Source organism: Haliotis rufescens, unplaced genomic scaffold, assembly GCF_023055435.1.
Source record: "Haliotis rufescens isolate VD_foot unplaced genomic scaffold, xgHalRufe1.0.p SCAF_31, whole genome shotgun sequence".
Taxonomy (NCBI): Eukaryota; Metazoa; Mollusca; class Gastropoda; order Lepetellida; family Haliotidae; genus Haliotis; species Haliotis rufescens.
The window spans coordinates 4,102,840-4,118,444 of NW_025964013.1; the positions used below are offsets into that span (position 1 = coordinate 4,102,840).

The 15,605-nt window shown below is 40.1% G+C and overlaps 1 protein-coding gene and 1 long non-coding RNA gene across 2 annotated transcripts; both read left to right on the plus strand.

Moving 5' to 3' along the window:
* Nucleotides 1-1,114: 1,114 nt before the first annotated feature.
* Nucleotides 1,115-2,813, plus strand: LOC124123735. The gene is made up of 3 exons (XR_007217782.1): nt 1,115-1,432; nt 1,780-1,918; nt 2,744-2,813. It is a non-coding gene; the product is annotated as an uncharacterized LOC124123735 (long non-coding RNA).
* Nucleotides 2,814-8,634: 5,821 nt separating this feature from the next.
* On the plus strand, nt 8,635-10,790 carry LOC125371682. The gene is made up of 3 exons (XM_048380617.1): nt 8,635-9,432; nt 9,780-9,918; nt 10,744-10,790. Exons 1-2 carry the CDS (start codon nt 8,664-8,666, stop codon nt 9,911-9,913), a joined length of 903 nt encoding a protein of 300 aa, XP_048236574.1. The 5' UTR covers nt 8,635-8,663; the 3' UTR covers nt 9,914-9,918; nt 10,744-10,790.
* The last annotated feature ends 4,815 nt before the right edge of the window (nt 10,791-15,605 follow it).

Sequence of the window (15,605 nt, forward strand, 5' to 3'; positions counted from 1 at the left end):
GGAGACGAGAAAAATATCCGTAGACTGGATTACTTTTCCGGTTTCTGTGTTGGCCGACCTTTTCCGTGCATTGTAGGCCGAGAATTCGAAGCGGCGGCACATGAAGAAGGACGGGGCAAAGATATGAAGCTAGCATCAGATCATTCAGTAGGTCTTTCTCATGATACATGTGTTCTGATTCAATAAGACAGATACCTCACCTGTCTCATTATACAAAAGCTACGTATACCAAACTTCTGTGTTCCGTTGCAATAAGACACTAACCTTACGTGTGCCCTGATACAATAAGACAGGCACCTGATGTGTCTTCTTACACAATACAACTGTGAATCGTCTCACAAGGAAAGATGTAGCTTTAAAGATTACTGTGAAACTTGGTGTCCGTAAACAGATATCCTTATTTGTGATTGAGTTACATTATAAGGACAGGTGTTTTGTGATCAGAAGCCGTGTCTACAAACCACCCTGTTCATTCAGGAAACTGAAATCACCTCACCTTTGTCTTGATGAAACATAACAAGTACCTTACCTGTGTCCTAATTCAATGTATCACATCTTACAAGAAGAGATATCAATATGAATATTGTCAACATTTACTTTGAACCTCCATCACCGAATAAATAGTTTTCAGTTTCTTTCCAGTCGCTTTCGTATATGTTTCCATTTCTAGGTGATCACATCTGAAGTTAGAAGTCCACATCTCTTGTCAAGACATAGATAAAATTCAGGGTAATTGAGGCTTTACGATAACGATCAATTATTTTACAAGTGGTCTATTGTAACCATGCTCGTGCGTGACTTCAACTATGGCCGGAACAGATATATATAAAGTGGTTTGGTCAGCGCCTATAGAAAAATATAATTATGATTCAGGAAACCTGTTTTAACTATGGCAGGCAAAGTCAATTTCATACATTTCTCACACTTTTGTAACAAAGCAAAGGTTCCCCGACACTCTATCCCAAATAAGTAGTTAATCACTGACGTCAATACATGACTACACAAGGCTAAACGCTTTTCTCACCCCTACTGATCTACAGAAACTGACCATATGTGATAGTAAGGTAACCTAAGTTCGTGCCCAATTACTGCCCTACTGACACGTGATTGCCTCGAAGATGGGCTAGTTTAACGTGTAAAGGATACGACAGGTATTGCAAAAGCTCCAGTTACCTCCGCAGATACTACATTAGATTTATGTGTAAACTGACTGAAAACTTCTATTCTAACTGCTGTCAAGTCGATCCAGTGACAGAGCCAATCACAACACCTGAACCAACGACAACGACAACAGAGGTACCTACGACCGAGCCGCCAACAAAACCACCGACCACTGCGGCTACAACCGACGCCCCTACAACCGAGCTGCCTACAATCCCACCGACCACTCCGTCTGGACCAACTCTGCCAGAAGTCGCGGACAAAACTTTCTGTGTGTATTTTTGGTCTGTTTGCTACACAGACTTTACATTTAGAGCTTTACAATGTGTAATGGCATGAATTCTTTAAAACTTTGGCGTGTTTATGCTTGGTCAGTCGTCGATTACGTTATGTAACAATATTAATAGCTTAGCCATTTAAAAAATATATATATAAAATGACCGATCATTTGGATTACTTCGATGTAGAGGGATCTGACATCATTCTCATTTTCTGTTTTATTCCACTTATCAAGCATTGTAGTCTGGTATTTATAGTTCCTTTGAGGGGTTGCAACTTTTTACAATGAGAGTGATCATTGTTAAACTGTGATGGCCAATTTCTCATATTGATTCACAGTAACCGCATGTACACAACGATGTGTCCGCAACGACCTAGTGGATTCACTGTGTGGTACTGGGACGCTGGTCGAGGAATGTGACAATCTTCAAGTTCCAGAGTTTGTGGGATCGTATACCTGCTGTTCAGGTTAATACAGGTAAGCCTTTCATAAATAGGTTGTAATATTTACATAATTCGGAAGCCATCATTCCTTCTTAAGTTGGATGGAACATGTTTCTGTTTCAAAACAGTATCTAGAAATACTTGTATCAATGCATCAGCTCAAATATTCAGACCACTCAAATTGTGTGAAACAAGGAATTATGATGTTTCCTCATAATATGGGTTTTCGAGACCCTAATAAGTATTTCTGATTACGTGACTTGTAACGATCCGAATACATTAAAATTAAACCTTACCTTTGACGACATGGATAGGTCAAATGACCATGTCTTGGTAATTTTATAGTGATATTGCCTCGCTCAGCGATATGAGTCGATCAGGTGAGATCATGTTACCGTCACATGATTTCGAGCCCTTTCATCACAGTCAAGCTAAAAATAGATGCACAACATTATCAGTCTCGTGGTACATACGATTGTTTTGATGCATATATTATCATCAGAACAAGTTTGATGATTTCATTTCTGACTTGTTTCATCAATTCATATGCGAAACTGTTGGTATAGTGGACATAACAACCATTGTATAGCTATAACTATCATTAACAATAAAATTAGCTGCTTCTCCATCCGAAGGTTTAATTTGGGAACAATTTCACATTCTCTGGATGTTTACGTTTTTCCCATTTCTGGAAACAAATTTTCTTTGTTCTTTGTGGCTATTCAAATATATGTGCAGCAATATACGTCTTGCCCAGAATGTCTATTATAGAAGTAATATATACCAATCTGTTTGTCGTCATCATTGCAGCACAACCCTGAAGCTAGTATAGAATATAATTCAATTTTCTATATTTCAGTGGATGCCTCCACATTTCCACTGGATGCTTCACTCCATCTTTTTTCCGTGATAATAAACTAATTTCGCAGCAATGTGTTTTCTGTCTTCACTTCATGTTGAATAATGTCAAGCTGAACAATCAGCAAACCAATATGGCCTAATGCTTGGAGTACCCAATTTCACATATCACCGAGAACATTTAGTTATGGGAGGTGATGACGTTTCATTAATCAGCATTGAATAGGTGATTTAATGTCATCATTATCAGATGGTGGCCTATTCATGAATATGCCTTCGCTAAAAGATATCAAAGCGCAATGTTAGATCTTTTGAAAAATTGTCTAACAAATCATTGGTATAAATCATCAACAAATATTCAACCAAGCGGCATGAAGTCTGCACTCTTACAAATCAATCTGATCTCTAATGCACCTTAACGTACCGACAAAGCCCTTTGTCCTGCCTTTACAAAGATACATTTATGTGACAATTGTCCGATACCCAACACCTATTACACGAAAGGTTTGGCCAGTTAAGACTGGGTTTAAATCCGCAGACATACACCTTTTCGGCAGAAAAGATCACTGATTACAAATATCACAGCACTCACACAAGCAGCTTAGCTCAGCCACTATATTACAGTAATAAATTGCGAGTAGCCAAAACAACTCTTTCTAAAATTCACAAAAATACAAGACACTTGAAATAAAGTAGAAAAATATGAGAAGGTTGGTTATCCATGGAGTACTAGAAAAACGGAGTATTGAAAACCCTAGCTAATACGTTCAGCTCAATACAATGAGAGGAAATTAATACTAAATAAAAGGTGCCCTATATTCTCTTACTAACGCAACCAGAATGACCATCCAGTAACAAATCGACCCGTAAACGAACTAACAAGGTCTGGGGGTGAACACACAAGATTGTCATAGAGTTTCTATACCAGCTCACAGGCCTCGTAGGGGATAATCTCTCCTGATCAGCCAGGGAAAATGATAGTCTGGGACACCTAGCCACAATTAGCAAACTGATTACTTCATACATATGGAAGATATACCTGTCAAATAAAGCGCCGAACACAGGCTGTCCAACTGTCACGAAAGATTTACAACAATCTATGTGCAAGTATTGAGGGGCCAAAAACGATTATAAATACGTGATGATATCTGTGAGTACATGGATAACCCTAATGAGCAAAAATCAAAGTCACCAAACAAATTCAATACATGATAAAGGCCGCACACATACATGTGATAACATACATCCAGTCAAAACATGGTAAGAGTGAGCCATTAAATTACAAGAGAAATGAAGAGAATGAAATAGTCAGTTGTTGTTTTTTTTGTTAAAAAAAGGATGTTGTCAGTGTTGCAGTGTGAGGTCGGGCGTTGTCTCGTTTGAAAATGATTTAAGCTTACTGCACAATTGTTGTGGTCATACTCTGTGCCCTTGCCACCAGTCGACGATGTAGGTCTGTCCAAAAGACACCTCGAACTGAGCGAATACCTTCAATGAACAATTCTTCACTGTCTGGGCGGATCTCCTACGCAATTCTGGTATTGCCGTAGTTGTGTCTGTGGTGGTTCTGTCACGTAAATGACGTAGCCTTATGAATCTGTCCTGTATTCTGGTAGTTATACGTGGTCGGCCGGATCTGGGAAGTTCGCGTGTGTCTGACAACGGTTCCGCAGTCCTGTAATGGTGCTTGGTGCTACGTGAGAACACCTGGCTACATCTGAAGATGATTCTCCTGTTTGAAGCCGGTTCGTAGCATGATTTTGCTCATCACTTGCTCAGAGAATGTGATGGCATGCAAATGCAAACCAAACGTTTTTGTACAGCCAAACAAGTGATGTTGTAAGTGGTGTTGGTGAGTTTCGGCGCCAGGGTCTCATTATTAATTCTGTATGGATGTCGGCAACACATTTAAGATTTTACTACTTTTGCGTTTCTTTTTTGTCACAGTATAGATACACATTTGTTTCATAACACGTTTAGATCATGAACATGTTAAGACTCTCAAGCCGTTTGGATTTCTAACACAAATCTAAACATACTAAAATAATCATAATTTGTTGGGATGAATGAGATAAAATGAGAGCAGGTGTTAAAAAAATGAACTTTCTCGCATTTTGCAATATGATACTTATCTTAAATTAGAATTGGTTGAGGACATGGATATGTTGTAACTTTTATTTAAGAAATAAACGACGAGTTTGAGTTGTTTATCATACAATAACCATGAGCGGCACATATATTTAATATGTATGTGTCACAACGGTATATATATACTGAACCAAATTAAAAACTTCACAATCCTAAAATTGTATCATTTTGACCATTTATCACTGTGGGCCCTTATTGTGTATTTAAACAGTAATAGCCACGTATTGTCTTCAGATAACACCCGTTTTTGTGCAGATGAATCAATCAAAATCATGTGAACAGCACTTTATTGGCAAAAGTGGTTTTTCACGTGCAACTGGTCACGTGGCCATAATAACGCACGTGTTTTCAGCCAGACTTGTTAGTGGTCATTAACAAAAAAAGAAAAACACAAGAAAACAAAAGTCTTTACGGCCATTTGTCATGCCACGCCTTTCAGATGTGCAACGTGAACGTGCCATCGGCATGTTGCAGACGGGAACGTCCGTAGCTGAAGTCGCAAGGACGATGGGTTGTAGCCGACGGACTGTTTATGATTTACAGACGCGTCTACAGCAAACGGGTACCACCGCTGATCGCCCTCGGCCAGGTCGACCACGTGTGACGTCACATGCAGAGGATCGTCAGATTGTCTTACGTCACCTCCGTAACCGATATTTGACGGCGACATCAACCAGAAATGAACTGTTTAGGGGTAGACTGAGTGCGCAAACTGTTCGGAACCGTCTGAGAACTGCTCACCTTCAAGCACGACGGCCATACTGCGGGCCGATTCTGACTCAATTACACAGACGTCAACGTCAATTGTTGGCACAGCGACACTTATGATGGACTCAGTGAAATTGGAATCAAGTCGTCTTCAGTGATGAATCCCGATTTAATCTTCGATTCGCTGATGGTAGGACGAGGGTGTGGAGGCGCCGTCATGAACGTTACGCCCAGTGTTGTGTACAGGAAGTTGACAGATTTCGAGGCGGAAGTGTCATGGTGTGGGGTGATTTCTGTGGCAGTGCACGTTCCAGGCTCTTGTCATCCGTGGCAACCTCAACGCTGCTGCTTACCGCAACCAGGTACTGGCACTAGAACTCCTGCCTTTTATGGCAGCACATGGACCCGGTTTGATCTTCCAACTCGACAATGCTAGACCCCACACAGCAATTTTGACAAGGAATTTCCTTCAGAATGCGGGAGTCAACGTCATGGACTGGCCGTCAAGGTCTCCAGACCACAATCCCATCGAACACGTCTGGGATGCTCTTGGCAGAAGTCTGCGCACTCTCCAGAAACAACCCCAGAATTTGCAAGATCTTGGCATCATTTTGCAGCAACAATGGCGCCGTTTTCCCAATCATGTGTTCACAAGCATTACAAGGTCCATGCGGAGGCGTTGTGTGGCAGGTGTCAACGCACATGGTGGCCATACACGCTACTGAACTTGTGTGCCATCAGATTCTCGTGCTTGGGGCTTATGATTTAAACTGTTGATGTTATTACCGAATACCATTGGTGCTTGGAACAAATTATAGTTACCAACGTAAATTAAAATCCTTCTTTGGACATTAATCATTAAAAATTACCTTCTCTGATACATTTGTCCGTTGTATATCATATATGGGATTACTTTTGAAAATGTGAAGTTTTTAATTTGACTCAGTTGAAGTATATGACCCCAACGGATATCGTTTTTGTCCGTTTGCTTTATCCTGCAGAGAAACCTACCCATTATATGATAAATATATGTTTCATGACGGTATTACGTGTACTGGTATGGATCATGAAATCATACGCTTGTACGAGATTGAAACATAAGGATATACATGTAAAAAGGTATCATGACGGCATGTGTGTGCACAAGTATTCATCATGAAAGGATACACGTGTACATGTATGCATCAAAACGTCATATATGTGTACTGGTATCTATCATGACTGTATGTGTGTCTACAAGTATGCATCATGACTGTATTTGTACGTACATGTACATATGATGACGTTATACATGTATATATGTGTATATGTATGTGTCAGAACTGTTTACACGTGTACATGTATGTATGAAGACGATATCTATGTGCAGACGTATATATTATGAAGGTATACCTGTGAAATCGATAGTGTGAACATTTGCCGGAACTTCTTTCCGGTGTTTTCCCGAACTCTCGATCGGTGTTTACAACTAAATCGTTTTTTTATATATAAAATCCCTGCATTTATCAGCAACAAAATTTAGTATTTTGCTTGGTCTTGTAACGTTTTATCTGACTTTATAATATATCAACGCTTTGGTTCTGGTGTTTGATGTCGTCTGCTACATGAAACAAAATGGATTATCCTTACAATGATTTGGATAGGGACTGAGTATCTCTCAATTGTATTTTTAGCGATATTGACTTTGGTGCCTTGTCGGAAATGACAGTAATCTAGCACTTAGCGGCTTGCGAATGATAAATAATAAAAGGAACCTAGTTTTCAAATAAATAAGACATAAACAGGTAAGGAAAGCGACTTAAATTATAAAAAAAAACTTGTCAACCTATGTAATCGATCGGTCATCGGAGACGAGAAAAATATCCGTAGACTGGATTACTTTTCCGGTTTCTGTGTTGGCCGACCTTTTCCGTGCATTGTAGGCCGAGAATTCGAAGCGGCGGCACATGAAGAGGGACGGGGCAAAGATATGAAGCTAGCATCAGATCATTCAGTAGGTCTTTCTCATGATACATGTGTTCTGATTCAATAAGACAGATACCTCACCTGTCTCATTATACAAAAGCTACGTATACCCAACTTCTGTGTTCCGTTGCAATAAGACACTCACCTTACGTGTGCCCTGATACAATAAGACAGGCACCTGATGTGTCTTCTGACACAATACAACTGTGAATCGTCTCACAAGGAAAGATGTAGCTTTAAAGATTACTGTGAAACTTGGTGTCCGTAAACAGATATGCTTATTTGTGATTGAGTTACATTATAAGGACAGGTGTTTTGTGATCAGAAGCCGTGTCCACAAACCACCCTGTTCATTCAGGAAACTGAAATCACCTCACCTTTGTCTTGATGAAACATAACAAGTACCTTACCTGTGTCCTAATTCAATGTATCACATCTTACAAGAAGAGATATCAATATGAATATTGTCAACATTTACTTTGAACCTCCATCACCGAATAAATAGTTTTCAGTTTCTTTCCAGTCGCTTTCGTATATGTTTCCATTTCCAGGTGATCACATCTGAAGTTAGAAGTCCACATCTCTTGTCAAGACATAGATAAAATTTAGGGTAATTGAGGCTTTACGATAACGATCAATTATTTTACAAGTGGTCTATTGTAACCATGCTCGTGCGTGACTTCAACTATGGCCGGAACAGATATATATAAAGTGGTTCGGTCAGCGCCTATAAGAAAAATATAATTATGATTCAGGAAACCTGTTTTAACTATGGCAGGCAAAGTCAATTTCATACATTTCTCTCACTTTTGTAACAAAGCAAAGGTTCCCCGACACTCTATCCCAAATAAGTAGTTAATCACTGACGTCAATACATGACTACACAAGGCTAAACGCTTTTCTCACCCCTACTGATCTACAGAAACTGACCATATGTGATAGTAAGGTAACCTAAGTTCGTGCCCAATTACTGCCCTACTGACACGTGATTGTTTACCATCGCCTGAACGACAGCTGCAATAAGACAGATCTATTGCAGGACAGGCCTATGTAAGAAAGAGTTGACGGGATCACATCACCGCCTGTTCCTCGGATCCAAGATGACGTATCTCGTGGTTGTTCTGCTGCTGTTGGCGTGCTCAGTCCCACTTTCCTCCTCGAGGCAGGTAGGTGATGATGACATCCAAGAGTTGTACGGAGTAGCCAGCAGCTATTCGGAGTGTTCCAACACCTACTGGAGAAGACTGTGGTATGCCAGAGGCATTGTTCTGGTTGTCAGAAGCGGATGCAGGAAGGATCAGAGAACTTTCCGGGCGGCCCTGAAGAAGATTCAATGCTCTGACATAACGGCTGCCGTCTCTAAGTTCTGTGGTAGCAGATACACCAGATTTTGGGCTACAAATTTGGTGTGTCGGTTTGCCAGAAAAGTCAATGAGCGCTGTGAGTCAAGCGATGATAGGAGCCCCTTGTGCAAACAGGCAATGTCTCGAATGCCTCGAAGATGGGCTAGTTTAACGTGTAAAGGATACGACAGGTATTGCAAAAGCTCCAGTTACCTCCGCAGATACTACATTAGATTTATGTGTAAACTGACTGAAAACTTCTATTCTAACTGCTGTCAAGTCGATCCAGTGACAGAGCCAATCACAACACCTGAACCAACGACAACGACAACAGAGGTACCTACGACCGAGCCGCCAACAAAACCACCGACCACTGCGGCTACAACCGACGCCCCTACAACCGAGCTGCCTACAACCCCACCGACCACTGAGGCTACAACCAACGCCCCTACAACCGAGCCGCCTACAATCCCACCGACCACTCCGTCTGGACCAACTCTGCCAGAAGTCGCGGACAAAACTTTCTGTGTGTATTTTTGGTCTGTTTGCTACACAGACTTTACATTTAGAGCTTTACAATGTGTAATGGCATGAATTCTTTAAAACTTTGGCGTGTTTATGCTTGGTCAGTCGTCGATAACGTTATGTAACAATATTAATAGCTTAGGCATTTAAAAAATATATATATAAAATGACCGATCATTTGGATTACTTCGATGTAGAGGGATCTGACATCATTCTCATTTTCTGTTTTATTCCACTTATCAAGCATTGTAGTCTGGTATTTATAGTTCCTTTGAGGGGTTGCAACTTTTTACAATGAGAGTGATCATTGTTAAACTGTGATGGCCAATTTCTCATATTGATTCACAGTAACCGCATGTACACAACGATGTGTCCGCAACGACCTAGTGGATTCACTGTGTGGTACTGGGACGCTGGTCGAGGAATGTGACAATCTTCAAGTTCCAGAGTTTGTGGGATCGTATACCTGCTGTTCAGGTTAATACAGGTAAGCCTTTCATAAATAGGTTGTAATATTTACATAATTCGGAAGCCATCATTCCTTCGTAAGTTGGATGGAACATGTTACTGTTTCAAAACAGTATCTAGAAATACTTGTATCAATGCATCAGCTCAAATATTCAGACCACTCAAATTGTGTGAAACAAGGAATTATGATGTTTCCTCATAATAATGGTTTTCGAGACCCTAATAAGTATTTCTGATTACGTGACTTGTAACGATCCGAATACATTAAAATTAAACCTTACCTTTGACGACATGGATAGGTCAAATGACCATGTCTTGGTAATTTTATAGTGATATTGCCTCGCTCAGCGATATGAGTCGATCAGGTGCGATCATGTTACCGTCACATGATTTCGAGCCCTTTCATCACAGTCAAGCTAAAAATAGATGCACAACATTATCAGTCTCGTGGTACATACGATTGTTTTGATGCATATATTATCATCAGAACAAGTTTGATGATTTCATTTCTGACTTGTTTCATCAATTCATAAGCGAAACTTTTGATATAGTGGACATAACTACTATTCTATAGCTATAACTAACATTAACAGTAAAATTAGTGCCTTATCAATCCGAAGGTTTAACTTAGGAACAATTTCACATTCTCTGGATGTTTACGTTTTTCCCATTTCTGGAAACAAATTTTCTTTGTTCTTTGTGGCTATTCAAATATATGTGCAGCAATATACGTCTTGCCCAGAATGTCTATTATAGAAGTAATTTATACAAATCTGTTTGTCGTCATCATTGCAGCACAACCCTGAAGCTAGTATAGAATATAATTCAGTTTTCTATATTTCAGTGGATGTCTCCACATTTCCATTGGATGCTTCACTCCTTCCTTTTTTCGTGATAATAAACTAATTTCGCAGCAATGTGTTGTCTGTCTTCACCTCATGTTGAATAATGTCAAGCTGAACAATCAGCAAACCAATATGGCCTAATACTTGAAGTACCAAATTTCACATATCACCGAGAACATTTAGTTATGGGAGGTGATGACGTTTCATTAATCAGCAATTGGATTGGTGATTTAATGTCATCATTATCAGATGGTGGCCTATTCATGAATATGCCTTCGCTAAAAGAAATCAAAGCGCAATGTTAGATCTTTTGCAAAATTGTCTAACAAATCATTGGTATAAAACATCAACAAATAATCAACCAAGCGGCATGAAGTTTGTACTCATTCTGCACCCTTACAAATCAATCTGATCTACCATCAGGTATAATGCACCTTAACGTACCGACAAAGCCCTTTGTCCTGCCTTTACAAAGATACATTTATGTGACAACTGTCCGATACCCAACATCTATTACACGAAAGGTTAGGCCAGTTAAGACTGGGTTCAAATCCGCAGACATACACCTTTTCGGCAGGAATATGGTTCACTTTACATCAATCAGAACAAACTCATACTTGAATCAAATACTTTTGCTTTTCTCGAAGGAAAACGGCCCAGCCAGTATAGTAGACATTATTTGTCAACATTTTACTTTAGCCTGAAAAGATTTGTATGGTCGGTTTAAAATAAAAAGAACGCAAAATGATGGTTTCTGTAGAAGCTTAACTAGATATGATTTAGCAATAAGACAATTCGAGAATAGCCGAAGCCAAGAAATGGCAACGACACCTTTATGACACTCTTCACAGTGATATGTGCCCAATTGATCCGGGGTGTCATTAAAACAAGAGTAACGCCATTATCAAAGCGAGGTAATAGCTTCACAGGTGTATGACCAACAGCTAATTGTATTAATGGGTGACAATATAAGGATCAAATAAACCCAATTTAAACTGACAAAGATCATTGATTACAAATATCACAGCACTCACACAAGCAGCTTAGCTAAGCTACTATATTACAGTAATAAATTGCGAGTAGCCAAAACAACTCTTTCTAAAATTCACAAAAATACAAAACACTTGAAATAAAGTAGAAAAATATGGGAAAGTTGGTTATCCATGGAGTACTAGAAAAACGGAGTATGGAAAACCCTAGCTAATACGTTCAGCTCAATACAATGAGAGGAAATTAATACTAAATAAAAGGTGCCCCATATTCTCTTACTAACGCAACCAGAATGACCATCCAGTAACAAATCGACCCGTAAACGAACTAACAAGGTCTGGGGGTGAACACACAAGATTGTCATAGAGGTTCTATACCAGCTCACAGGCCTCGTAGGGGATAATCTCTCCTGATCAGCCAGGGAAAATGATAGTCTGGGACACCTAGCCACGATTAGCAAACTTATTACTTCATACATATGGAAGATATACCTGTCAAAATAAAGCGCCGAACACAGGCTGTCCAACTATATCACGAATTTACGTGTACTGGTATGGAACATGAAATTATACGCTTGTACGAGATTGAAACACAGGCTGTCCAACTGTATCACGAAAGATTTACAACAATCTATGTGCAAGTATTGAGGGGGCAAAAACGATTATAAATACGTGATGATATCTGTGAGTACATGGATAACCCTAATGAGCGAAAAGCAAAGTCACCAAACAAATTCAATACATGATAAAGGCCGCACACATACATGTGATAACATACATCCAGTCAAAACATGGTAAGAGTGAGCCATTAAATTACAAGAGAAATGAAGAGAATGAAATAGTCAGTTGTTGTTTTTTTTGTTAAAAAAAGGATGTTGTCAGTGTTGCCGTGTGAGGTCGGGCGTTGTCTCGTTTGAAAATGATTTAAGCTTACTGCACAATTGTTGTGGTCATAATCTGTGACCTTGCCACCAGTCGACGATGTAGGTCTGTCCAAAATGACACCTCGAACTGAGCGAATACCTTCAATGAACAATTCTTCACTGTCTGGGCGGATCTCCTACGCAATCCTGGTATTGCCGTAGTTGTGTCTGTGTTGGTTCTGTCACGTAAATGACGTAGCCTTATGAATCTGTCCTGTATTCTGGTAGTGATACGTGGTCGGCCGGATCTGGGAAGTTCACGTGTGTCTGACAACGGTTCCGCAGTCTTGTAATGGTGCTTGGTGCTACGTGAGAACACCTGGCTACAGCTGAAGATGATTCTCATGTTTGAAGCCGGTTCGTAGCATGATTTTGCTGTTCACTTGCTCAGAGAATGTGATGGCATGCAAATGCAAACCAAACGTTTTTGTACAACAAAAAAAGTGATGTTGTTCGTGAAAGTGGTGTTGGTGTGTTTTCGCGCCAGAGTCTCATTATTAATTCTGTATGGATGTCGGCAACACATTTAAGATTTTACTACTTTTGCGTTTCTTTTTTGTCACAGTATAGATACACATTTGTTTCATAACACGTTTAGATCATGAACATGTCAAGACTCTCAAGCCGTTTGAATTTCTAACACAAATCTAAACATACTAAAATAATCATAATTTGTTGGGATGAATGAGATAAAATGAGAGCAGGTGCTAAAAAAATGAACTTTCTCGCATTTTGCAATATGATACTTATCTTAAATTAGAATTGGTTGAGGACATGGATATATTGTAACTTTTATTGAAGAAATAAACGACGAGTTTGAGTTGTTTATCATACAATTACCATGGGCGGCACATATATTTAATATGTATGTGTCACAACGGTATATATATACTGAATCAAATTAAAAACTTCACAATCCTAATTTTTTTGGCAAAAGTGGTTTTTCACGTGCAACTGGTCACGTGGCCATAATACCGCACGTGTTTTCAGCCAGACTTGTTAGCGGTCATTAACAAAAAAAGAAAAACACAAGAAAACAAAAGTCTTTACGGCCATTTGTCATGCCACGCCTTTCAGATGTGCAACGTGAACGTGCCATCGGCATGTTGCAGACGGGAACGTCCGTAGCTGAAGTCGCAAGGACGATGGGTTGTAGCCGACGGACTGTTTATGATTTACAGACGCGTCTACAGCAAACAGGTACCACCGCTGATCGCCCTCGGCCAGGTCGACCACGTGTGACGTCACATGCAGAGGATCGTCAGATTGTCTTACGTCACCTCCGTAACCGATATTTGACGGCGACATCAACCAGAAATGAACTGTTTAGGGGTAGACTGAGTGCGCAAACTGTTCGGAACCGTCTGAGAACTGCTCACCTTCAAGCACGACGGCCATACTGCGGGCCAATTCTGACTCAATTACACAGACGTCAACGTCAATTGTTGGCACAGCGACACTTATGATGGACTCAGTGAAATTGGAATCAAGTCGTCTTCAGTGATGAATCCCGATTTAATCTTCGATTTGCTGATGGTAGGACGAGGGCGTGGAGGCGCCGTCATGAACGTTACGCCCAGTGTTGTGTACAGGAAGTTGACAGATTTCGAGGCGGAAGTGTCATGGTGTGGGGTGATTTCTGTAGCAGTGCACGTTCCAGGCTTCTTGTCATCCGTGGCAACCTCAACGCTGCTGCTTACCGCGACCAGGTACTGGCACTAGAACTCCTGCCTTTTATGGCAGCACATGGACCCGGTTTGATCTTCCAACTCGACAATGCCAGACCCCACACAGCAATTTTGACAAGGAATTTCCTTCAGAAATGCGGGAGTCAACGTCATGGACTGGCCGTCAAGGTCTCCAGACCACAATCCCATCGAACACGTTTGGGATGCTCTTGGCAGAAGTCTGCGCACTCTCCAGAAACAACCCCAGAATTTGCAAGATCTTGGCATCATTTTGCAGCAACAATGGCGCCGTTTTCCCAATCATGTGTTCACAAGCATTACAAGGTCCATGCGGAGGCGTTGTGTGGCAGGTGTCAACGCACATGGTGGCCATACACGCTACAGAACTTGTGTGCCATAAGATTCTCGTGCTTGGGACTTATGATTTAAACTGTTGATGTTATTACCGAATACCATTGGTGCTTGGAACAAATTATGGTTACCACCGTTAATTAAAATCCTTCTTTGGACATTAATCATTAAAAATTACCTTCTCTGATACATTTGTCTGTTGTATATCATATATGGGATTACTTTTGAAAATGTGAAGTTTTTAATTTGACTCAGTAGAAGTATATGACCCCAACGGATATCGTTTTTGTCCGTTTGCTTTATCCTGCAGAGAAACCTACCCATTATATGATAAATATATGTTTCATGACGGTATTACGTGTACTGGTATGGATCATGAAGTTATACGCTTGTACGAGATTGAAACATAAGGATATACATGTAAAAAGGTATCATGACGGCATGTGTGTGCACAAGTATTCATCATGAAAGGATACACGTGTACATGTATGCATCAAAACGGTATGTATGTGTACATGTATCTATCATGACTGTATGTGTGTCTACACGTATGCATCATGACTGTATTTGTACGTACATGTACATATGATGACTTTATAAATGTACATATGTGTATATGTACATGTATGTGTCAGAACTGTTTACACGTGTACATGTATGTATGAAGACGATATCTATGTGCAGACGTATATATTATGAAGGTATACCTGTGAAATCGATAGTGTGAACATTTGCCGGAACTTCTTTCCGGTGTTTTCCCGAACTCTCGATCGGTGTTTACAACTAAATCGTTTTTCTATCTATAAAATCAGAAGCCGTGTCCACAAACCACCCTGTTCATTCAGGAAACTGAAATCACCTCACCTTTGTCTTGATGAAACATAACAAGTACCTTACCTGTGTCCTAATT